This window comes from Haplochromis burtoni, unplaced genomic scaffold (assembly GCF_018398535.1).
Source record: "Haplochromis burtoni strain Fernald_Lab_line unplaced genomic scaffold, NCSU_Asbu1 Contig_172, whole genome shotgun sequence".
NCBI lineage: Eukaryota > Metazoa > Chordata > Actinopteri > Cichliformes > Cichlidae > Haplochromis > Haplochromis burtoni.
In genome coordinates, this window is record NW_024582533.1 from 188,175 (window position 1) to 211,418 (window position 23,244).

At 40.9% G+C, this 23,244-nt stretch overlaps 2 protein-coding genes across 4 annotated transcripts in view; one reads left to right on the plus strand and one right to left on the minus strand.

The window, feature by feature from the left end:
* xirp1 (xin actin binding repeat containing 1) overlaps positions 1-13,745 on the plus strand; it is a 14,919-nt gene extending 1,174 nt beyond the window's left edge. Inside the window, exons 2-9 of one of the 3 annotated variants that reach the window (XM_014337236.2) lie at positions 433-577; positions 718-772; positions 853-1,158; positions 1,849-1,927; positions 5,195-5,346; positions 5,562-5,603; positions 6,596-10,978; positions 11,412-11,549. In XM_014337236.2, the coding sequence (XP_014192722.1) occupies positions 453-577; positions 718-772; positions 853-1,158; positions 1,849-1,927; positions 5,195-5,346; positions 5,562-5,603; positions 6,596-10,978; positions 11,412-11,414 (5,145 nt within the window). In that variant the 5' untranslated portion in view covers positions 433-452 and the 3' untranslated portion in view covers positions 11,415-11,549. Of the gene's footprint in view, positions 1-432; positions 578-717; positions 773-852; positions 1,159-1,848; positions 1,928-3,009; positions 3,308-5,194; positions 5,347-5,561; positions 5,604-6,595 lie in introns of those variants that run through there. The other 2 variants (XM_042225466.1, XM_042225467.1) reach the window with 2 other exon arrangements.
* A 6,332-nt stretch (positions 13,746-20,077) lies between these two features.
* On the minus strand, positions 20,078-21,952 carry LOC102291880. Its single transcript, XM_005933688.3, has 6 exons — positions 21,807-21,952; positions 21,616-21,687; positions 21,398-21,516; positions 21,251-21,311; positions 21,028-21,122; positions 20,078-20,944 (listed from the first exon to the last, which is right to left on the minus strand). Exons 1-6 carry the CDS (start codon positions 21,840-21,842, stop codon positions 20,161-20,163), a joined length of 1,167 nt encoding a protein of 388 aa, XP_005933750.1. The 5' UTR covers positions 21,843-21,952; the 3' UTR covers positions 20,078-20,160.
* Between the last annotated feature and the right edge of the window lie 1,292 nt (positions 21,953-23,244).

Consider the following 23,244-nt stretch of genomic DNA (forward strand, 5'->3'; position numbering starts at 1 on the left):
TTTCTTTCTTTCTTTCTTTCTTTCTTTCTTTCTTTCTTTCTTTCTTTCTTTCTTTCTTTCTTTCTTTCTTTCTTTCTTTCTTTCTTTCTTTCTTATTTGAAAGCATTAAATGTCCCTTCAGCTACAGCAGTCGTGTATGTATCACACTGTTATAAGACGGCATCTTGAGCCAGGACTCTGGGTTTGCTGCTTGAGTGCATAAATTCATAAACATTAACAGAGTCAGATGACTGTCAGTGTCAGTGTCTATTGTATAATAACTCAAAAGAAGTTAAACCTCAGTTATGTACTTGAATTTAAGAACGTCAGATTTAGAGTTTATTGATGAGTCAAAGGAAAACATTTGTGGATTTGATCTATTCTGATTTAAATGACAGCCTGGTTTTAAAAGCTTGCAGTTTGGTGAAAAAATGCTGTTGCTTTAAATTGCAGCTGTTGTTTAAAAGAATACAATGGAGGTTTTTGGCCTGAGGAGGACCCAGTCCTTGAAGAGTCTTTCTGGGATTCAGGAAAAGTCGTGGGTCAATGCAGTTTCCCCCGGCTGGAAGAGAAAGTCTGTCTCTCAACTGGTGCAACAGTAAGTTCTACTGAGGCACAAACTTGTGACATTTACAGTTTATTTACATTATTCACAGGTGCTGGCAACGTTTACTGACTGTGTGTTGTCTTCATTCACTCATCTGTTAATATATATTGGTATTAAATTTGTCCTAATAGTTACCAAAGCTGCTCTGACCTAAGGAGTCCTGATAGAGCAGAGCAGAATCTTGAGGTAGGTGTCTACACTTGTGTTTGTTAAATGGAAATACTGCCAAAACTGAAAAACACATAAAAATCAACTACTCTCTTTAGCTGTCGGAAAGCTGGGTGGATGGCGGATGGAGAAGAGGGGACAGCAGAGAGAATGTGGTTCTCTGGGGCTCAGGAAGGCGCTCTAATCTTTCCAGGAGTCGCTCCATGGAGTTCCTTCCTCAGAAGGAAGCTACGGGCACCAAAGCTCTGTGCGCCCTGTTCGAGTCCAAAGCTACCCTGCAGCAGTGCTTCAGCAGCAGCCCTCGGCTGAACATGGCGTCTGAAACTGACAGTGTCACAGTGAGAGACTACCCTCTGCAGGACAGGAGAAGTCATAACACTTTTCTTAAGGACACAGCTACACAGGTGTGTCAGCTGCCTACTTGAGCAGTTACAAGTAGTGTTACAATACAGTGCTGGTCATCCAAATGACACAAGCACGTGATGTGAGCCTGGTTCTGCTAAAGGTTTCTTCCTGTCAAAAGGGAGTTTTTTCTTCCCACTGTCGCCAAGTGCAATGTTGGGGTTTTCTCTGTATTATTGTAGGGTCTTAAAGCACCTTGAGGTGACTGTTGTTGTGATTTGGTGCTATACAAATAAAAGTGAATTGAATTAAATTGAATTTTGCTGAAACATTAGTCCTATGCTTTGCACTTGGTAGCCTATTTGGCAGTTAGCAATTTATTTGATGAAATACAGTATAGGTAGCAATGAAACGCTAGTATTTTCATACTTTTTAAAGGAACCACTCACCTGATATGTTTGCACTTTACATCCAGAACCAGGCAGTTACTCTATTTGTGTAAAAAAAAAAGAAGAAAAAAATCTGGACCAGTTAATAGTGAAGCTTACTAATCCTGCATATCTTTCCTGGCTATGTGTTACTGAAAGTGGCATGAGTGTCATCCAACTCTTAACCCAGCTATCATGGATTTTAAGCTCCCTCTATTTTAAGTCTCGACAGCCCGACTCCACACCCACCAAAATGAGACACAAAACAATCATATATTGTCTGTTATAATTCTCTTGACAACATAATGTGCTGTTTATCCACAGAAAGCCACTCAAGTGGGTGGAAGAAGGGCTGTGAATGGGCTTCCAGAGTTTCATGACAGAGCACGCAGACACTTGCCTGGTGAGCAGTGGTACTTTGTTTCATATTTACTACAATCACTGACATCTAGGACGGGATAAGGGATGGGTGCCAGAGTTTCCTTGAAGCTTTGAGGTTCATTGTCATGTAAGGTAAGACGAGTGGACACTTCTCAAGCTGTTTAATATATATGTTCCTGACAGTTCTTTGAAATATGAATGTAGGTACATTCATCTTTGCATGTCAAACAGCAGTTCTCAAGCGTATCAAATGAATCTATATTAGGTTGCCACAGAGCAAACAGTTCAGGATCAAGGCCTAGTATTTAAAGTGTCACCATGTAAATCCTGACCGAGTTTACGAAGCAGTGGCAACGCATGTGGTGTTTGATGGTGGGAGGAAATAGAAGCTAAATAAAGACAAGGATGTAGTGTTGTAAATGCATAACTATGTGCCCGGCACACATGCTTAAGATAGAACTGAGAGTGTCACCACCAGTTCTGACCGTGACGCAGGCCTTGGCCCTCTGAGCCATGCCTGTCCGTGACCCATTACTGACATTGCTTCAGCAATACTGACGTCCTTACCCTGTGATGAACCTGGTATAAGTAAGGAACAACCAGTAATGTCAGCTGTGTTTGTTCCAAAATAAAGCTGAAATATTTGGAAGCGTTTCATAATACAGCCCATGGCTTATGGTGTAATTTCCCAGCGTTTGCCATCTAATTCTGTTGAATTTAGGGTGAGATTTTGTCATAGTGATACTTAAAGTGTAGGTAGTGTGGAAAAAGAGAGTGAGAATTAGCATTTTAAAAGACTGGACTGAGATCAGGGCAGTTTGGAGGCCAGATCAGTACCTTTGGATCTGTGTCATGTTCCTTGAGCTGTTCATGAGTACGTTTGGCAGTGCGGGGGGTGTACATTGTTCTGTCCAATGGGACACTTGAAGATGTATGTTGGCCGAAAATACTGTTTAGGCGTGTGAGTGACATCCTCATGAATGCCAGGACCCAAGTAGAACTTACCAAAATAGGACCATTTGTCTGTATTTTTTCTTTCAATATATTGGCTGCCGAGCACCCACTGACACACATACTATTGGTTCCACCCAGTTCCTGTTATAGCAGGTGACAATGTATCTGTGGAAATGAGGGGTGTCCCAATCCAACAGTGACTAACAGAGGTGATTGACTCAGGCGAGTAGCAGCAGCCAGCCCACCATCCCAAAATAGCCAAAGTCTTCCACTGGGGCAGCAGGCACTGATAAAAATCAGCTGTCACCAAGGCCACGGGACTAGAAAGAGTTCAGTCACAGAGAGCACTGAAAGAGGAGACAGGCTCTACTACACATCACACATCACAGGGGTCCTGGGAGTGAACACAGCAGAAATACACAGGGAAACAATGCTGGATGGTGTTTTAGTGAGTATTTATTAACTTTCTTCATATGAGGCCAAATAGCGTGACTGTGCCGCTACTGTAAAATGACAATAGCACTATATAATGACAGAGAAAGGTTCCTGGATGTACATGTTTTGTATTATTGGACTTTATTTTGTCAAATTTCACGCTGTTATTGTTGAGACAAGATGAAGTTGTACTGGAGAAACTGATTTTTTCAACAGCAATCACAAAGTATAGAAAATTCTGAAATTTGCAATTTTGCTCCTGTCTTTTTATGACTGAGCTATAAAGGCAGTAATTTATGAATATAATGCTCTCTTCATTAAGTGCTCATCAACCGTCAGACACCATCGGTACGCTATCCCTCAAGTTTCAAACAAATGGTGGAAACTGGAAGTCATATGTTAGACAGTCAGTCTGTTTCCTTCTCTATATCTTCAGAAACATTGGAAAATGAAAATCAAATGAAGGGGAAAAAATGAACTCCTAGAAGTAGGCAAATGGTGTAACACACAGTGCTATATGGGGGATCTGGGACCCTATAATACAAGTTGTCCTTTGGGATGTTGGTTTTCATTACAGTCTATGAATGTAGCTACAATTGCCAACAGCTGATGGAGGTAAAAGGCTGCGGTGGTGGTGAAGAACAAATGCCAGCTGCATTTAACCATCATTTGTACAGCTGCCAGCATCCCAAAATTTCCTCCCATTAGCATGCTGCTAATAGCTCCTCTTCATTCCTGAAGAATTAACCCAGATCAAAGAGATGTCGGCAGACATTGCTCAGAAAACGTTGGAATCACTGAAAAAAGTTTCCAGTTGTGTCATTGACGCTTAATTTCATTTTCGAGTCTGTAATAATGAGTCTTTTCATTATTTCCTCTGTCGAGACAAGTTTGCGTGGATGTTTGTGAACACACGTCGATGATGAGTGACAGTTGACCTCTCGGTTTACTGGGTGAGGACTTTCATGGGGGGGCATGGCAGTCGGTTGCATGATTCTGTCTGCTCACCCATCTGTGAAAATGCTTTAAGTCCAGACTCGTGAGAGGCGCCGGCTCGCCAGGCCATCCTTTTGTCCCGTCAGGGCTTAGTGCGTGAAAAGGGAGGTGTGTTTAAATCTGGCCATTAGTTACAGCTGGATGGCCTGTGCAGCATACTGTGCTGTTGACCTCTGAACATATTTTTCATGATGCTGCTGTTGATTTTTTTTCTAAACTCATTATATTTACTTAACTCCAGCTGAGGAACAAATTTCAGCTAATACAGTCTGATTGCAGGGTGGTTTTTTTTGCATAAACAAAAATCAGTTTCAGAACATGCATGTGGTTTACTGGGCTGGGCTGTTGCATTCTTTTGGTCAGGTGTTGATGGTTTGATGGGAGAGAGCCCATTCAAACAATGTGCAAACAATCTGTGTCCCTCAAGCTGAGCTAGCAGTTGCTGTTTTTTCTTCTTCTTGGGTGTCATGGTCAATCCGTGGAATGCATTTTGATGATAGTCCTGTGCAGCAGGGAGGGCTGTGTGGGCCTATTTATCTACCGGGATCAAAGCTCGTAATCTGACTTGTTTGTTACAATATCTCTCTTTACTAAAACATATGCTGTTTCATGGCATAATGCATGTGAACTAGAATCCATGAGGTAACAGGAAGCTACAACAGTGATAAGACAGATTCCACCATAACTAAAAATACACAGACACGGCGTTATCATTCAACTTGTTGCTGACACTGGACACGCACAGCTTTGCTTATTTTAGGATACAGCAGTATCCTGTTGTTCCACTTTTATGCATGTGTGTGCCACTAGGTTTAAACTAGAAATTCCAAGACTCCAGATGTATTATTGGGCAAATCTAATAAAGAAGTCAACATTAATTTGATGTCGGATCTTGCTCTTGCAGAGGACAAATACAGCTCTTCACTGACTAAAGGGGGCACCCCAACGAGACAAACCAGAGACAGAACATCTACTTCCTTCTCAGTGAGAGACAGATCAACTCTCTATCTGTCAAGAACAGCAGCCACTGACACCACAGGAGGCCCAACACAACCAGTGAGTTCCTGAAATGCTTCTCATTCCTCCCCACAAAGTGAGGTCAAAGGCTTCAATGGGGAATTTTCTGTGTGCTAGGTCACAACAGGAGCGCCTCAACACTTTAGTGCATGTTTGAAATGTGTGGAACACAGTGCTAATGGATATATGTAACAAATAATAAAGTTCTGTGTGATTCAAACTGATTTAAATCACTCTTTGCTTTTGTTTAACAGGAATTCATTGGTACACTAGGAAAAGGGCCTAAAAACAGTAAGGTACAGTATACGTCATTTAGAAACCTTTACAGGAGAATGTGGTTTCTCAGTATTGTGTGCTGTGCATCTAAGTCTTTGCTTCCACCATCAAACACACAATAAACCTACGAGCTCACATTAAATGCAACATTCAGGATGTTACTTTTTCACAAAGGGTCAGGTATGTTTAAATCATTTAGATAATTTATTTTTGTTTAAATTTTTCTGGTTTGTAATTAATTGTAGTTGTATGTAGTTATGTAGTTATGTAGTTATGTTGAAAAACTGAGAATGACCACAAGGTGGTGCCTCCATCCTTTCTGTTGAGCTGAGCTCCAGCACAGAATTGAACACAGACACAGAGTATCTCCATCAGAATAGTAAAGATTAAGGGTAATCATTATACCGGTGAGTTGCTGGTTCTCCATGGACACCAACAACTCAAAATCTAGCTTTTGTTATTTCTTCTGAATGTTTATTTTGGGATTGAAAGTGAATCATCTCTATTAGGTGTTTTTGTATTCTGTTTTTTGTTTTTGTTTTCCCGTTTCAACAAGCGTCTCTATCAGTGCATGTGGCATATCTCTGTGAACATATCAACAATAGGTGGTTGACTGATGGCAGCCTGTCCTTAACAATGCCCAACCCTAGTTTACACTGCAACAACGTAGCCAGAAAAAAAACTTAATGCAGATTTAAATTTAACACTGTTTTCGCTTTTTTTCACCTAAAAAAGTTAAAAACAACTAGCCACACTAGCAGCCTCGGCGGCGTGTATGTGTGATATTTGCCTACTAACAGCTGTGAAGTGTTTTTGGTAACCCTGGTGTGACTGAGGATGGTTTGGGGTGAAAATGCATAAAAGAAGCGAAGCGAGCATAAAAGAAGGTAAAGTATGGCTTTCCTTGCTATGCATGTCATTGTAATATTTGCATGTATTGTTTTAATGCTCTTTTTGTTGACTAGATCACTAGATCCTGATAATATTCTTGAATTTCTTTTATTGTTTCAAGATGGCTGACCAGACCAGAAAAGTCACAGTTTTACAATCATCTCCTGAAGAAGATGACTTGCCCCTCCCCCCACCTCCCCCAGTACCACCTAGACCTCTCAACTATGAAGGGCCTTCATCGTTAGGTAGCCTTCCCCTGCCTCCACCTAAAGAAACCTTCTCCACATTCTACCAGCAACGGCAGAAAAATGAGCTGAAGAGGCTCTTTAAACACATCCACCCAGACTTACGGGCAAGTCTTGATGACGCAGTGGATGATGAGATCATGAAGGCAGTGCAGTCAGAAAACACTCAGGCAGCAGATGCAGCTTGTCAGGGGGAAGTGCAATCCATGAGGTGGATCTTTGAGAACTGGACTCTGGACAGTATTGGAGATCCTCATTCAACCAAAAAGCTGATGGATAATGAGGAGTTAAAGGGTGGAGATGTAAGAAGCACCTCCTCGATGTTTGAACATGTTGACAGCACCCAACTACAGTCTGCCAAAAGGCAGATTTCTGTCAGGGGGGATGTGAGAACATCAATGTGGTTGTTTGAGACCCAGCCCTTGGATTCCTTAAATAGATCCGTAAATGAAGAGGGTGAACTAGTTGAGGCAGTGCTGAAAGAACCTGTACAGCCTGGGGATGTAAGAGGGACTCGTCTGCTTTTTGAGTCTAAAGCACTGAGTGACTTGGGGCGCTGCAACTCTATTGAAGATCATAGTTTCCTGAAACTGAGGTCTGAGCTTCAGGAGCTGAAAGGTGATGTCCAAAAGACCGTGAAACTGTTTCAGGCAGAACCTTGCTGTGCTATCAGAGACAACAGTGGCAATATGCATGAGATTAAATCCATCTGCAGGGAGGAGATCGACAGTAGTGGTGTTTGCACTGCCCGCTGGCTTTTTGAAACCCAGCCTTTGGACTTGATCAGTAAGGGAACTGATGTCGTGAAAATAATTCGGGGCATATCGCTAGAGGAGGGTCAACGAGGAGGTGTTGACCGGAAGAGGTGGATGTTTGAAACTGAGTCATTTGACAGAATACCTGAGGTTGTAGGAGAGAACACATTTGAAGGAGCCATAGCTGAGTGCACAGGACAGGTTGATGTCATCAACAAGAAGAAATTCTTTGAAATGAAACCACTGGCAGCAGGAAACATGGCAGAAAAGTCTTTGGAAAAGGGAGACGTAATTGGGGGAGATGTCAAGACCTCCCTTTGGCTGTTTGAAACGCAGCCCATGGAGACGCTTAGTGATAGCTATGAAGTCGGGAGCCTGAAGAAAATTACCCTTTCAGCTGAAGAACAAGGTGAAGTAAAAGACAAAAAACAGTTATTTGAAAGCTGCAGCATTCAAAAGAGCACTTCATTAAAAGAACAAGTGATTGAAAAAGGTGACGTGAAGGGATTCAAAGAACTTTTTGAAAAAATTCCTTTGAGCAAAATTGCTCCTTCTGGGGAGGAGATTACCGAGAACGAAGAGTCTATTGCAGTTGGAAATGTAAAAGGTAACAGAGAAATATTTGAAACAACTCCATTATATGCAATAAAAGACAGCTCTGGAAACCTTCATAAGGTTACAACAGTCAGCAGAGAGGAATTCACTCAAGGGAAAGTCAAAAACTATAAGTGGATGTTTGAGACGAAGCCGTTAGACCAACTGGTAGAAGGAAAAGTAAATGTGGAAGTAATCAAAGGCATCACAAGACAGGAAGACAACACAGGTGATGTCAAAATGGCAAAGTGGCTTTTTGAAACACAGACAATTGATGGGATTCATTCAAAGTTCAATCAGACAAAGCAAAACTTTTCTTTGGAGGAGGAGCCGCATAAAGGTGACGTGAAGACCTGTAAATGGTTGTTTGAAACACAGCCAATGGACATTTTGTATGACAAATCCGAAAAAGCAAAAGATAAAGAAGCCATTGAAGATACCAATGTCAAGTCCATTACATGGCTTTTTGAGTCACAGCCTCTAGATAGCATCAAAGATGGGGAAAAGTACAATTTGAAGCTATGCAGCACCATACGGGATTCAGTCCAATCAGAGGTTGGTGTTCAAACTGTGAAACATCTTTTTGAAACAGAGGCCTTGGATAGAATAAGAAAGGATACAAATTCAGACCAAAATCTGAGATGTGTCAGCCAAGTGAACTTTCAGTCAGGGGAAGTTTCGCGAGTCAAAGAACTCTTTGAATCCCAGTCTCTTGACGAAATAGGATCAGAAATCATGGCAGCATCTGATCAGCAGAACCAAGGAGAACAAATCGAGAAAGGTTCTGTAAATAAATTTACTTGGATGTTTGAGAACTGCCCCATGAGCCAGATCAACAAGGACAACAATGACACAAATACGCCAAGGGTTGAGAGTATTGAAAGTGGTGATGTCCAGAAGAAAAAGTTTATATTTGAAACATCGTCACTGGATAAAATTCACGATGAACCCGTTGAGCAGAATTGGGTCAATGTGGAGCAGCCTGTGAGCAATATAGACGTGAAGTCAAGCACTATGCTGTTTGAGTCCCTGCCACTGTATGCCATCAGAGACAAAGAGGGCCAGTTTCATGAAGTTACAACTCTAAAAAAGGAAGAGGTAATGAGTGGTGATGTAAGAGGAGCAAGGTGGATGTTTGAGACAAAGCCACTCGATGCCATCAAGGCGGAGAATGAAGTTTACGTCATACGAGCTGTCACCCAGGAGGACGTCAAGAAAGGAGACGTTAAATCAGCCAGGTGGAAATTTGAGACACAACCTCTTGACTCCCTTACGAGTCGAGATGAGCTCTCAGTCAGGGTGACTGAAGACTTTGGAAGCAGTAATGTGCAGCTGAATAAACAGTTATTTGAATCTGAGCAGCAGTGCAAGAAGTTTGTGAGAATGGTTAGTGTCACTGATGTGCAGCGTGGCGATGTCAGGACCTCCACCTGGCTCTTTGAGAATCAAACAATTGACAGCCTGAAAGGGGAGCCTCAGGAGCAGGGTCCAGTAAAAGCAGTCCACAGGGAAGATAGCCAGAAGGGAGATGTGAAACGCTGCACCTGGCTCTTTGAATCGCAGCCCCTGGACAAAATTAAGGAGCCAGAAGAAACCACAGTGCAAAGTGCTGAAGATATCCCAAAAGCTGATGTGAAGTGCACCACCTGGCTCTTTGAGACCACTCCACTAGACAAAATCACCGCCAACAGTGTGGCTGATACCCTTTCGTATTTGAATGAAAATGCTTTTGTTCACTCAAGCGGCATCATAATAGAGGCAGATGGCAGCAGAAATGTTAACATGGCGAAATATATGTTTGAAAACAAAGAAGGGGTGCAGATTGAGAAAGAGGATGTTGTTGAGGGTAACATCAGGAACATCATGCTACAGCTCTTGGTCAGACCGACTCTCAAACCACAAGTAACTCTTCTGAGAGAAACTGAAAAAGGTAAAGTTAACATAACAGTAGTCGAGCTTCCAGTCTCCCAGGCGACCGGCACAGTCAACATCGAACACGATCAAAGACTACAAAACATTGCCCAGGTAATTGATGACTTGCTCATTCCACAAAATAATTTGAAAAAGGGAATCATAATGCAAGAGACTGCAGCGGGACAAGCAGAGATGTCCGTTTATTCACTCATCTGCAATTACGAAATCAAAACTGAGAGTCTGGTTACAGAGAGGGGAGATGTTCAGTCTACAATTGGAAATTTGTTAGCTACTGCCAGTTGTCAGAGGATAGCAGCGCCGTGCAGAGTGGACGAAACAGAGAAGGGAAATGTGAATTTGTACAAAAGCTGCATTGAAAAGGGAGATCTGCATTATCTCAAAAGTCTTCACACCGAGGCGTCTGAAGACGAAGCTGATCAGAGCCTTCTGACTAAGGAACAGATTGAAACAGTTCAGGGGGGTGTGAGGGAAGCAAAGAGAAGCCTCTATCAGCAAAAAGAACAGGCAGAACGAACAATTTCTGATGTTTTACCAGGGGACGTAAAGAACACCAAAAAGGTTTTTTCATCAGAGTGCGCTGTCAGTGTTGACAGCTGTGTACCAAAGGAGGAAATTGTCCCTGGAGATGTCAAGGCAACAATGCAATCATTAGAACGTGCAAAGCAACAGAGCATGTGTGTGGAGCGGGAGGTCATCACACCTGGAACTATTTATGACATGGACCTGTCAGCTCAAGGTCCTGAAAGCGAAGGAAACCAAGCACAAAAAGAAGTCATTATATCTGGAGACGTAAAAGCAGCTAAAAGGTCTCTTGAAATGGCAAAGCAGCAAAGCATGCAAGTAGAGCGGGAAGTCATCATTCCTGGAAAAATATACAACCTGAATATGTCCGCACAAGAGGAAAGCTCATCAACAGTGGCACAATCAACATGTTCGTCCTCCTCAAGATGCCAGCAAATCAGGACTTCTCCGAAGGTCAGTGATACAGAGAAAGCTCAGGAAAGCCATATCTCCTTTGAGGCTTGTCAACAGATTGCAGCTATAGACAGTAATAGTGCCCCAGAATCACTGCCACCTTTTGTAAGTTGCGAGTTAAATAGTCAGACAACTGAAGATGAGACAGAGCAAGTTATCAGAGGAGATGTGAAAGCAGCTATTAGAGCTCTGCAGAGTGCAGCGACAGAGCAGAAGCTCCTAGATAAGGAAAATATTATAAGCGGTAATGTGCAATTGGCTCTCAAATCTCTTGAGAAGTCTAGCGTAAATGTATCCAAAGGAGACTATAAAGCTGCCATGATATACAGAAATTCAGGCAGGGCTTGTTCAGAGAGGAGCAAGACTGTTCACAAGCAGTGTGTTGTGGTGCCTGTGCCTCCATCTGACGCAAAATTATCTCCTTCAATTTCAGTAACCTGTGAAGGACAACCATCTATTACAACACAGAATTCAGCTCCCAACCCCGTAGCAAATGGAACCTCTAAATCACCCCGCTCTGAAAGGCCAAGTCCACCTCCACTGCCTCAAAAGACTGAGAAACCACAGGAGCAGAAGCCAGCTTTACCACCAAAGCCACAATGGATAAAATCTGTAGTTGTGGAAGAACCAAATACATCACCTAACAAAGTTTCCTGCCCTGTTAAAGAAAATACAAAAAGTGTAGTAATTCGTCCAAAACAAAGCCAGTCGTTTTGCTCTGTGGGTAGCCAAGAAACTACAACGCATGGAAAACTCAGTAAACAATGCTCACATGAAACATACCAACAACAAAAATGTGTTAGTGAAGAAATGGAAGTCTCAAATCAAGCAAATGTATATCTGCCAATCAAGCCAAAGGCTCAGGAAAGCAGCAAGAAACAGGAAACAGCACAACTCACAGAGAGGAAATCAGACTGCAAAATGACCGTGTCAAACAGCAGTGAAGTGAAAACAGAGAAAAATGTGAAACAGAAAATCAATGCAGCTGAGGAGATACAGATACGTATGAGGGGTTATGAAGATGGTGAGCATGAAATCAACACGAGCTCGAAGGCAGCACTAAATAACTTTGAAGGAAACGACAGAGACACTTCCAAGAAGGCAGCAATCATAGATGATAACGGTAGAGGTCATAAAAAGACAGAAAAGACTTCTGTTCAAGAATACAAATCAAATCTCAAACCTCAAGAAAAACAGCACGAGCCCGGACTGCAGACATCAGTCACTACGGGCCATGTGCAGGAAAACAACCCGGACCAAAAGCAACCAACTTTTGAGGATAAAGTTGTTTTAAGAGAGAAGAAGGCAAGAGAGACAGAGGATGAAAGACGACAAAGGCTCTCTGTACACATGGAAGACATCGTAAAAGGAAATGTAAAGGCAGCCATGGAAATCTTTGAAAACTTTAGGAAAAGAGAGGAACTCAAGGGGATCCTGTCTCAAGTGCAAGAAATAGAGGGAGAGGCCAGCAGTGTAGATGGCACTTCACTGAATACATTATACCAGAATGTCCCTACTTGGATGGGTACATCAAGGAGAAACGCTAAGCAAAGTAAAATGGATGGAAAGAAAGTTGAAGCAGAAACCCAGGATGATGATCTTGAAAGCATCTCCTCAGTTGAGACGGCATTTGAAGATCTGGAAAAAGCAAGCAAGGAAATAATGAACCTGAAGGAACAGACTTTAGCAAAGCTGCTTGAAATCGAAGAGACGATTAAAAAGGCTCTGTACTCCGTGTCTAATCTGAAATCTGAGGCCGACATTGCAGGGTTGTCGGGGCTGTTCGATGAGTCTTTGAAATCTGAGCAAAACTTTCAACCTGCCAACAACATCAGGAAGATAAGCATTGTTTCAAGCAAGGCCAAATCAGGTCAGACAAAAGAGACAAGCGATGTAAATCTCCAGACAGATTTGGATTCAAGTCTTTCCAAAGAGGAAGTGTCGAGAAAAGGGCACAATAAGCCCCTTATTAGACAGTCTTCCTCTCAGTCTTCACCATCATTCATCTCCATTCACTCAGCTGCCAGAAAACCAAGTGATCAACCAAAGCCAACCATGTCAACATTTAAACCAAAAACTAATAGCTGCTCTGACAGTTGTCAAAATGTGAACAGCGATCTGGAGTCCGCAGCTGCCGAGTCTTCAAAAAATGGCCCACAGCGCAAGGTCAGTGTTCTTGAAGTGCAAACCGCAGAGCAACCCGCAGGAATAATTGGCACGAAGACTGTCAGTGAAACTTATGAAGAGAGCGACGGCTTTGGCAATGTATTTGTTTCCTCCAGGACTTCAACATTCGTCACCAAACAGTCTGACAGTAAAACATCGGCCCTGTTTGAAATTAGTCCAACCAGATACGAAGTCATGACATCCCCACTGATGCGAAGGTCCGGGCGCTTTTTTGAAGATAAAGTGTCTAGGACCACCAAGGACGACGGGACGGTATTTGTAACATTCGGCCCACCAAAGGAAACGCACTGAACGAGCCACTTATTAGTGCGTTCCATGGTCCTTTAACTTTAGGAAAGCAGTTTTATTTACGTGTGTTTTCATCCCATTTTTGTTTTATTAGTGAAACTGTTTTGTTAGTCTTTAAACTGAACTCATGAAATCATGAAAATGTTACCTTTAAAAACTTTTTGTCTTATAGATTTTATACTGTAACCACATGATAAAGTGTTAAGATCTTTTAACAAGGCTAAACACAAAGTTAGCACTGTTTATTCTTCTGTTTTAAACAACTGTCAAATAAATGACAGGTTAGAAGATGTGACTGTTATCGGTGATTTTTTTCTTTATTCTCATTCCTTGAATTATAAATATAACAAATGGCCACAGAGCAGCCATATCATTACCACCAACCACTGATGCTACTTTTCAGCATACTATAAGTAGATTAGCTCACACACAGAATTTATAACTCAATTCCGTGTATATCGACTTTGCTTGGCCCGAAATCAAAGTGATGATAATAAAATGTAGAATCTCTAAAGTTAAATGTCCCTGCTGATTTGGGATCTTGTCTTGGTGGAGATGCCAGGCAAATGCAATTCAGTAATGACAAATTTTTTTTAAAGGGGTAAAAAGAAAATCAAGCAAAAACTTAAATGAATCTAAAATCTTTGTGTAGCTGAGACATGGCTTGATTATTCTACAACTCTTAATTTGTTGTTTAAATATTTTGCCCAGCAAAATTGTCACTTAACTGTATATAAACAGAGATGAAATGGCGCAGCCACTTCGCCTTGCTGCCGTTTTTTTTTTTACGGCAATGGAAAATGTTCCCGTGGCTCCCAAAGCTCATTAACTTGTAAACCACAAATATAAAAATCCTGTGGTATTTAGTTTGAATGAATATCCAATCTCTAGGCTAATATATGAAACAGTAGTACATTGGTGCACAACCAATAATTCACACAATACTCCTAAGTTACTTAAGTAAATTCTACAAAGAGTATTTCTTCACCAATTTACTTCATAAATTGCCTTTTAAAGGAAACCTGGAGTCAGATGTTGCACAGTTGTAATGGATCTATGATGAGAAATCACACCACCGCTATGCTTTTTAAAATGTCAGTTTCTGTTTTGGTCACGTTTTCTCTACTTTTGCTCTAGACCTTCATTTCAAAATACCTCTCTTTTCTTCTCCTGTTGTTAGTTGGTTTGAAAATACAGGATTTTGCAAACATCAAACACATCTGAAAGCCTCACTGTTGCTGTTTTTACCTAAAGTTGAATACCTCATAAATGTGACATTATCTAGTTATGTAATTGCTAAATACCAGGAATCAAACTTGTCAGTGGTCATGCGACATTAGGAGTACACCTTAAAACATGTGTGATGTGAGTTGTAAGTAATTCCTGTGCGTTTCTTCTAACTTATTATTTTAAAAAAGTACACATAATTGTAGATCATAGATCTCTCCACTACAGGTGGCTGCATTTGTAAAACATTACAGAAAAGATCCTGTCATGTCAAACCTACAAGACTAATTAACCTTAAACTAAGTTTGTTTTCATCATCGTAGTTCCAGCCGCCTGCCAAGGAAATGTGTTCTGCCTGTTTGACACCAGTCTACCCAATGGAGAAAATGGTGGCTAATAAACTTATTCTGCACTACAACTGTTTCTGCTGTAAACACTGTAAGAAGAAGCTCAGGTGAGATGTTAGAACAAAATTATAGAAATTGGAATATTTATCATATAGAACCCAATCAAAACTACCAAGATGAAAAGATTTAGTATTTGCATTAATAAATGAAACACATACATGAAATAAATCCTCAATATCAATGAATAAAACATTCACACAAGCTGATCTAGCACAACAAATCAATAATGTGAGAGAAACAAAATTAGATCTGATTTTATATTTGGGCTTTTTCATTTCATTGCAGCACACACAACTATTCTTCTCTTTATGGCGAATTCTACTGCATTTCTCACTACAATCAGCTTTTTAAAAGAAAAGGAAATTATGACGAGGGCTTCGGTCACAAGCAACACAAAGACCGCTGGCTTGATAAAAATAAAGGGACAGATGAGCCAGATGCTAAGCCCACTCCCAAAATGTCAAAGAACAAGTTAAACATTTCTAATGGCTGCAGAGAGGCTTCTGCTGAAGCGTTTGCCACAAAGTCATCCCTGAGAGCGTCGGGAGATAAAAGTGTTGCTGATGTTAAAGGTAAACTAAAAATGAGCTGGCCACCAGAGAAGAAGAATTCTCCGCAGCGAACATATGAACCAGCTCTGAAAAATAAAATCTCTGACATCAGCAGAGCAGGTGCAGTTAGCATGAGCTTTTCAGAGCATTGGAAAAGCGACAGGCTCAGTAACAGAGAAGGAATGAGAGATAAGAGGGGGAAGGAACAGTCTACAACAGCAAGCTTTATCTCAGCTGAGAAGTTTCCCTCAGAGAAAACAAAACCAGTCAGTCCTGTCCAAACTAACCACTCAGAAGTGAGAATTTCTGTCACGAATCAAAAAACAGTTCACACAAATGTGGCCCCCTCCTCAAAAGCAAACCACAGCCCAGTGGCCAACAGGCTGGACACTTCTCCAAATAAAGCTCGGAAATCCGTAAGGTTTGCCCCAAATATTGATGTCGCTCGATACGACCGATCCTCTCAGCTGAGCTCAGGTACAGAAAATGAAATGGTCGCAGATCAGTCTGAACAAATAAATAAAACCAATGATGGAACAGACGTGAGGGAAAACACTATACTCGACGATTTGGCATCTGAATCCAGCGAAGAAAATAGAAAGAGTGAGATGTACCTTGAAATCCCTGAATATAAGCACCGTGAAGAAACAGCCAATATGTCAAACCAAGAGCATGATGCGAACGTAGGGAACAGTTTCAAAACTCTGCAGAATGATATTGCAACTCTGAACGGGGATGTGCACAAGGTTAGTGACTCACTCATCACCCAAAGTCTTACTGAAGCTTTCACTTCAACTCAAGACATCATGACACAAAAAGAGCCTTCTGAGAAACTGGATGTCAGTGCAGGGAACCCTGTTAGCGAGTATGAATCAGAAAATGCTGACACAGCACAAAGTCCTGCAGGACCCGTGAATGGAGAGGAAGTCAGTCTTGAAAAAAGTAAAAATCAGCCTGAAAAGGTTCATGAAGAAGGTGGTGATCAGAAGAAGCCTGTTGGGAGAACAAATTCTCTGAAAGCCTCTGACAAACAGGCTGAAAAGGCCAAAGGCAAACTGGGATCCTGGTCCAAAGGAAAGAGCCCCTTGTCAAAACTCTTCACATCGAGTGGAAATGACAAAACAAACAAAGCAGAACAAAAGGATGCCAGGAAAGCAGATGTCAAACCTAGCAGTGGACTCTTAGGAAGGCTACTTCAGTCATCCGCAGAGAAGGCTGAGGACATCACAAAATCAGCTGCTCAGGACAAGCGAAGGGATGAAACTCATGTTGATGACAAAAAAACAGAGAATGAAAAAGGCTCTGTTACAAAAGATGCACAAAAAGAAGAAGACCCATCTAAAGTCCCTCCTCAAGAACAAGCGCTTCAGAGCGACATCACGGACAAGTTACAGTCCGCCGAGCCTGATGCACTTAATAATGACTGTAGATCTTCAGAACCTTCCAGCCTGTCCATGATAAGTAGTGAGACAGGTGATGATTTAACATCCATAGCGCAAACGGATGCAATTCTAACTGATGATCAAGAATCTCATTCACAGAGCAGTGAGGCTACAAACCTGCCCGTCTCTGATCTGGAAATAGAGTCTAAAGATCTTGACCCTGCGGCACAATTACTGAGCACACCGCATGGGCAATCAAACAGTGAGTTAATACCTGAGAAAGGTGATGATGCATTGAATGACGTTTTTGGAGATAGTGTCACGTCACCCTTTGCTGACCCACTGGCCACAGAGATAAAAACCGATGAATCTGCCCAACAGCTGAACAAACATGACCCACCGGTTGAAGGAGGAGGGAGCTTGAGCAGTGGAATGCTTTTTGATCTCATCCACAACAGTGCACAAGATTCCTCTGATTTCTTTGGTCTGCCTGACACCCCCAGCACATTTTCAACTTCTATGACTGACACAGCTTTGCTTGAACCTGCTTCTACTCAAAGCTCCAGCCTGGTTGACTCTGGACCAATATCATCTGAAAATGAAGCAATTATTGACATGTCAGATCAACTCACCATCCCTGACTCAACACCTATAAGCCAAGATGTTAGTCAACCCTTGGATCCTTTTGGCAGTGAGAAGCAGACAAGTGAACAGGACTTTGACATATTCAGCTCTAATGATGATCTCTTCAATCAGCCTCCTCCGGTTAATGTGCTCAATCATGGAGGAACTGCTTTCCCTGATGACATCTTTGGAAGCAGCAATGTCTCAAACAGTGCAGATGTGTTCACAGGTCTACCAAGCGGTCAGGCTGCTCAGAGTTCACTGAATGATTTGCTTGGCTCTGAAGCATCCTCTGTTGTTGCACCTTCAGCTCAGATGGACCTTTTTGCTGATGACATTTTTGGATCAGAAGCACAACTACTGCCAGTGTCTGAGCCAGGTGGTGCAAATGTATTAGCTGATAGCTTGTTAGCATCTGAAGAAAACAATACTGAGCAAAAATCAGAGAACAGTAGCTGGATGGATGATTTGTTGGGTTAAAGAGATGAGTGTTATAGTAACTCCAGCTCAGCCTACCTTTGCATATGTGGATGTCTTACTTTGTCTCTCTTCAGCATTGGGTGGCACCCTTTTATGGAGCTGGTTGTACTTGGCATTCAGGCCAGAACAATTAAGCTCAGGGAGAGGAGGGTGTTCAGATCGGTTAACCTGTTTCAACTTATTCTTTTGTTGAGTGATTTTAATTTGCTCTTACAACTACCACCGCTACTACTAATAGAAATAAAATAAACACTTTTTTACACACATGTATATAATTAAGCACTTGACGTTTAAAAAAAAAAAGTATAACTGATTCTGTTTAAATTCAAATTGCATTTTATTCAGAAAACTGCATCAAATATTGTAAAAGTTAAAACTTTATGGTAAATAGCACATCTTCACATTACATCTTCAAAATGCATGCATTTTATTACATTTTACAAGGGCAAAAACTACATTCAATGAATAAATTGATGTGCAGTGACATGTTTTATTAATAAATACTGTATGAAAAGTAAAATATAACATTTAAAGAAGACTGTAGATGAGATTTTCTGTTGTCTGTAGTGAGTGTTGTCAATATGCTAATGTGAAAATTTAATTATGAATTATTAAAATTAATAAAACAACCTTTTTAATGTTTTCTCAGGATGACACTTAAATACAATGTGATTCATTAATAAATGTAAATAACCTAAAAATGTTTTCTTGAGCTGTGTCTTGGGTCTCTTTCTGCTTTATGTGTTCTACACTCACAACCACTTCACTGGGTACACCTGTTGAGCTCCTCATTATCTGATAAGCCAATCACACGACAAAAACTCAATGCATTTAGTCACATAGGCTGAGACTTCCTGCTGAAGTTCAAACTGAGAATCAGGATGGGAAACATTTGAGTGATTTTACACACAACACAGTTGTTGGCACCAGACAGTTTTCTGTGTATTTCAAACTGCTACAAAATCATCTCATGGATTTACAGAAAACTGACAGAGAGAGTTTTCATTTCTGCTGTGACAGGGTCAGAGCTTGGTGTAAACAGCATGAAAGCATGGATCCATCCTGCCTTCCAGCAACAGTTCAAGCTGCTGGTGTTAAAATCGCGCCCCTTAGCAACACCTGAGCATTGTTGAAATCCCGCAGCCTAACCGTGTATGGAACATTGTCCATGCCCAACCCTTTATGATTGCAATATGGTAATAAAGGGCGTCAAGGGTGGAGAGCTATAAATACAGCTCTTGCCCTTCATGCTTGATGGTGGGAACAAACACTCCGATGGTGCTTGGAATTCTGTATCATCGATTAAAAAACTAAGATAGTCAAATTGATGATTTGAGAAAGTGTCCTTGTTCAAATGACATATTGTTCTGAACCTAAAGTTCTATGCAAATGTAACATTTCTGTAAAAACTGGCACCTCCATAGAGCGGCTCTTAAAATAATTTAACTGAAAATCAAATCTTTTGGAAAGCTACGAGAACGTGTGTCTTTTCCGATACCAACTTCTGCATAGTTCTCCTTGCTTTCATATTTTCAAATATCTGCAATTACCCAACCAGGTACTCCGTTTTCCCTATTTGAAGATTTTGATTTTACAGATTTTTACTTTGGATGAAATAATGCACTCACTGAAATATATTGTGACTCCATAACAGGCATCTGTTTCACGCATTCTGTTCAATGACTAACCATTAATGAATGAAACTTTATAAGTTATAAAACATGAATCTTTAGCTAAAATGGCAGTTTTTGTAATGAATCCCTTAATGCTGACAGTTTTATGTCTGACCAGTACAGCTCTGTTCCTAAACAGACTGCTGAGGATCAGCTTTGCAGAGTGTAGCTGCTCCCCTACTCACTTGAACACTGCGGTCCTGTTGTGAGCTGATTTTTTTCTTGATCCTAACAAAACAAAGAATTTCCAGAGTAGCAGACATGAAGCAACGTGAAACTTTATTGAAAACTCTTTGTTCTTGTTTGCTTTTTGATACAGAGAAAAAAAATAAAGAGAAGGGGTGATAGGAGTCTTAAAGACAATCAGTCAGTTGCTGGGAGACTGACGCAGAAACAGAAACAGCACAGAGCTTTGAAGAATTTTTGGAGGAAACCTTTTTCTTTCTTCTTGGTTTTAAGGTCTTCACAGCTCTCTGCAGTATTGGTAACTGGTATAAGTGGTTCACACGTGGATGATGTTTCTGAAGGGTGTTCCTCACTGGCTTGAACCTCAGACAAAAATGGAGATTCAGCAGAGGCTGATAGAGAACCTGGTGTTACCATGTCATCGTTAATTTCTGGACTTGTTGATTCTTCCTCAGTTCCAGTAATGTTTAAGTCGTACTGATCTCTTGTTGGGCATTGAGCAGCTTGTGTGTGATGAACTGGCTCGTTGGGGATCTGGGGCTGCAAGATCTTACAAATGTGGTTTGTTGCTACACCAGAGATTGTAGTGAGCAGGGTAGTGTGGTTTGCAGTGTTGCTGAGCACAGTGTCTGGGTGTTTCGCTCTAATTTCTGCCAAGATGGTTTGGACCATGTCATCTCGCATGGAGCGGGAGAAGATGGCCTTGCTTTCCTTTGCTCTGGGAGTGTTGGAGAGTTGATCCAGAGTGGCTTTTGTAACACAGGTGGAGAGCTCGCTCAGACTCTGAGATGCCAGGTTCAAAAGGGGGTAAGGAGGATGCTCCCAGAAGCCTTGCAGGACTCTGGGAACTACCTCTATCCCTACTTCTTGGGGGCTTAGCAGTCTGGAGGTCTGTGTTTCCTGCAGCTTCTCTTTAAGGATCTCAAGGTATTTGTTGAACATGCTGAGGAGTTTAGGCGTTCTGTAGATTAAAGTTATAAGTATTCAGATATATTGGGACACTGTAGCTGAATTTTCCATAACTGTATGTCAAATGGGACTCACTGAAATTTGGGAGGTATGGCCTCTGGATATTTGAGGAGCAGCCGAGCCTGTAGCTCAATGTCCTTCATTTTATTAATAATGTTCACTGCCCACACCTGAAACAAATCAAATCAAAACAAAACAAAAGAAGAAAAACACATATAAAGTGCATTTCTGTTGTTAATGAAAATTCTTTTTAAAAATCTACAAATTACTATAAGGTCCATCAGTTTTCTTGTCTTACCAGTTTCAGAAGACCTTTGGTTTCATTTTCTTCCAATTTCTCAATGTCAAACTCCCAAAGTCTTAAAATGGACACAAAGCAGGTTTTATCTCAGCATCATCACAAACAGACGTTCATCTATGGTCTGTTGGTGTCACAGTAACTCACCGCTCTCTCAGTGTTTTTTTGTTCTCCTCCATTAAAAGGTTGATCATATCTTCAGCAGTTATATGAGGTGGTATCTGATTTTCCTGCTGAAGTCCAAGGAATGCCATCATCACTGCAATCTAAAAATAAAGAGACATTTAATCATGAGCACTAAAAATAAACCAAAATTTACCAGATATTTTACGCCAGTTTTGACTTGGATGGATTGTGGTTCTTACCTGAGTCTTGTAGCTTTGAGGGTGCCAGCAGGTCTTTAAAGCTGTGTTGTACTCAGGTGTGTCAAACAACACCTGTCAAAGAAACAAGAAGTTACTCATTATTAGTTAACTTGATTCATTGTATTTTTTTTAAAAATACACCAAATTCTTCATACTGTTTAAATGCAGTAAAATTAAAGACTCTCACATACCCCAGTAGGTTTGTAGACTCCAATACTTTCCTCCATTAAAATGTTGTTGCTGCGTATAGCAAAAATGGTCAAATACAATGTGAGCACTTAGCTAAAAGGTCAAGATGAAAATGGTTGTTTCTCCTGCACAAATGAAGTTTGTTATGATTGAAGCAGAATTCTAGAACTGTCTTACACATCGCAGCAGGTCACTATGGTGACACCATGCAACTTTCATGTTGTTAAGTACTATCATATTTGTGTTTATTTTACTACACTTTGTTTTCTGAATAAATAAAGTGTAGGCTATTGCTATCCTTAAGTTGCCGCAGTGAAAAGATACATGCAAGTCGTCATTCAGAAAAAAAGGAAGGAAAAACAAAACAAACAACCTCTCCATTTTCTCATTGTAGATGTCAACTTATAAGGTTTCTTTAAAACACTGGGTTATGAGTTGTGGAGAGGAATGATGCATGCATTTGAAGCGTGACAGCACCGGCCCTTTAAACAGCCAAGAGGGAGAGATCTCTGTGTGTTCTGTAGTGGGATTGTCACGATACTAAAATACGAATTACCAGGCAAATTATACCATTTTTGATACCACTGGAAAAAGTTTTACCCCATCCCACAACAACAAAAGTTATGGTGAAGAAGTCATATTTAAAACAAGTTGTTAATTTTCAACGAATGTTTGAAGATTTAATAAAATAAGAATTTAAGATCAGTTAAGTTTAGATGGTCTTGATGCATGCTTAATCATCCAGGTAAGTAAATCTCCAAAAGTTGATTCTGTTCATCCGGACGTAGCGTTTTGTGAGAGAAACGTTTAGATGGTTTATACATTTTACATATTATTTAGACAATTTCATTACAGATCTCTGAAGGTAAATTACATTCAAGAAATGACCATTAGTTATAGTGATATAAAGACATCACTATAGATGACATTTTAATAAATTACTGTGAAAGGAGAAAAGTTAAAGTTCATTTTCTACATTCCACATCTGCCTGCAGCCTGTTTCTCATCCACGACTCACACGGCTCCGCCTCAGTCTCTTCTAATTCTTCTAAGCAGGTCTAATTCTGCTCTGGATTTCACTTTTTATTTGCTTGTATTACGTCTGCTCTGCACAGCCACAAACCTGCTCGGTTCTTCACCCGTACTTAATCTGCTCTGCGGCATCTCAATATCTCACAAGCATCCCGCAGTCCGGCAGCTGCTATGTTAGTGACAGGTTGATAATGTGCCTATTGGTTAATTCCTAATAGTTAAAGGTCTACTATTAGCGTGTGCGAAAGCCAGATTAACATTCTTGATAATTGTTTAATGCTTGAATGTTGTTGAGACGGGAGCTTTACTGACACCTGAAATTCCTACTAAAGTGCTGTTTAGTGTTATTGTCACAGTCCTGGGTCAGTTGACCCAGTGTTTTGAGATTTTGGGGGCTTTCCAGTTTTT

What these genes read in the sequence shown, in the direction of transcription:
- LOC102291880 (XM_005933688.3), bottom strand. Translation starts at nt 21,842, where the DNA reads ATGGAGGAAAGTATTGGAGTCTACAAACCTACTGGG. An exon ending in AAAAAAACACTGAGAGAGCG is followed by an intron (nt 21,312 to 21,397) that starts GTGAGTTACTGT and finishes GTCCATTTTAAG; the next exon opens with ACTTTGGGAGTTTGACATTG. An exon ending in GCCATACCTCCCAAATTTCA is followed by an intron (nt 20,945 to 21,027) that starts GTGAGTCCCATT and finishes TTTAATCTACAG; the next exon opens with AACGCCTAAACTCCTCAGCA.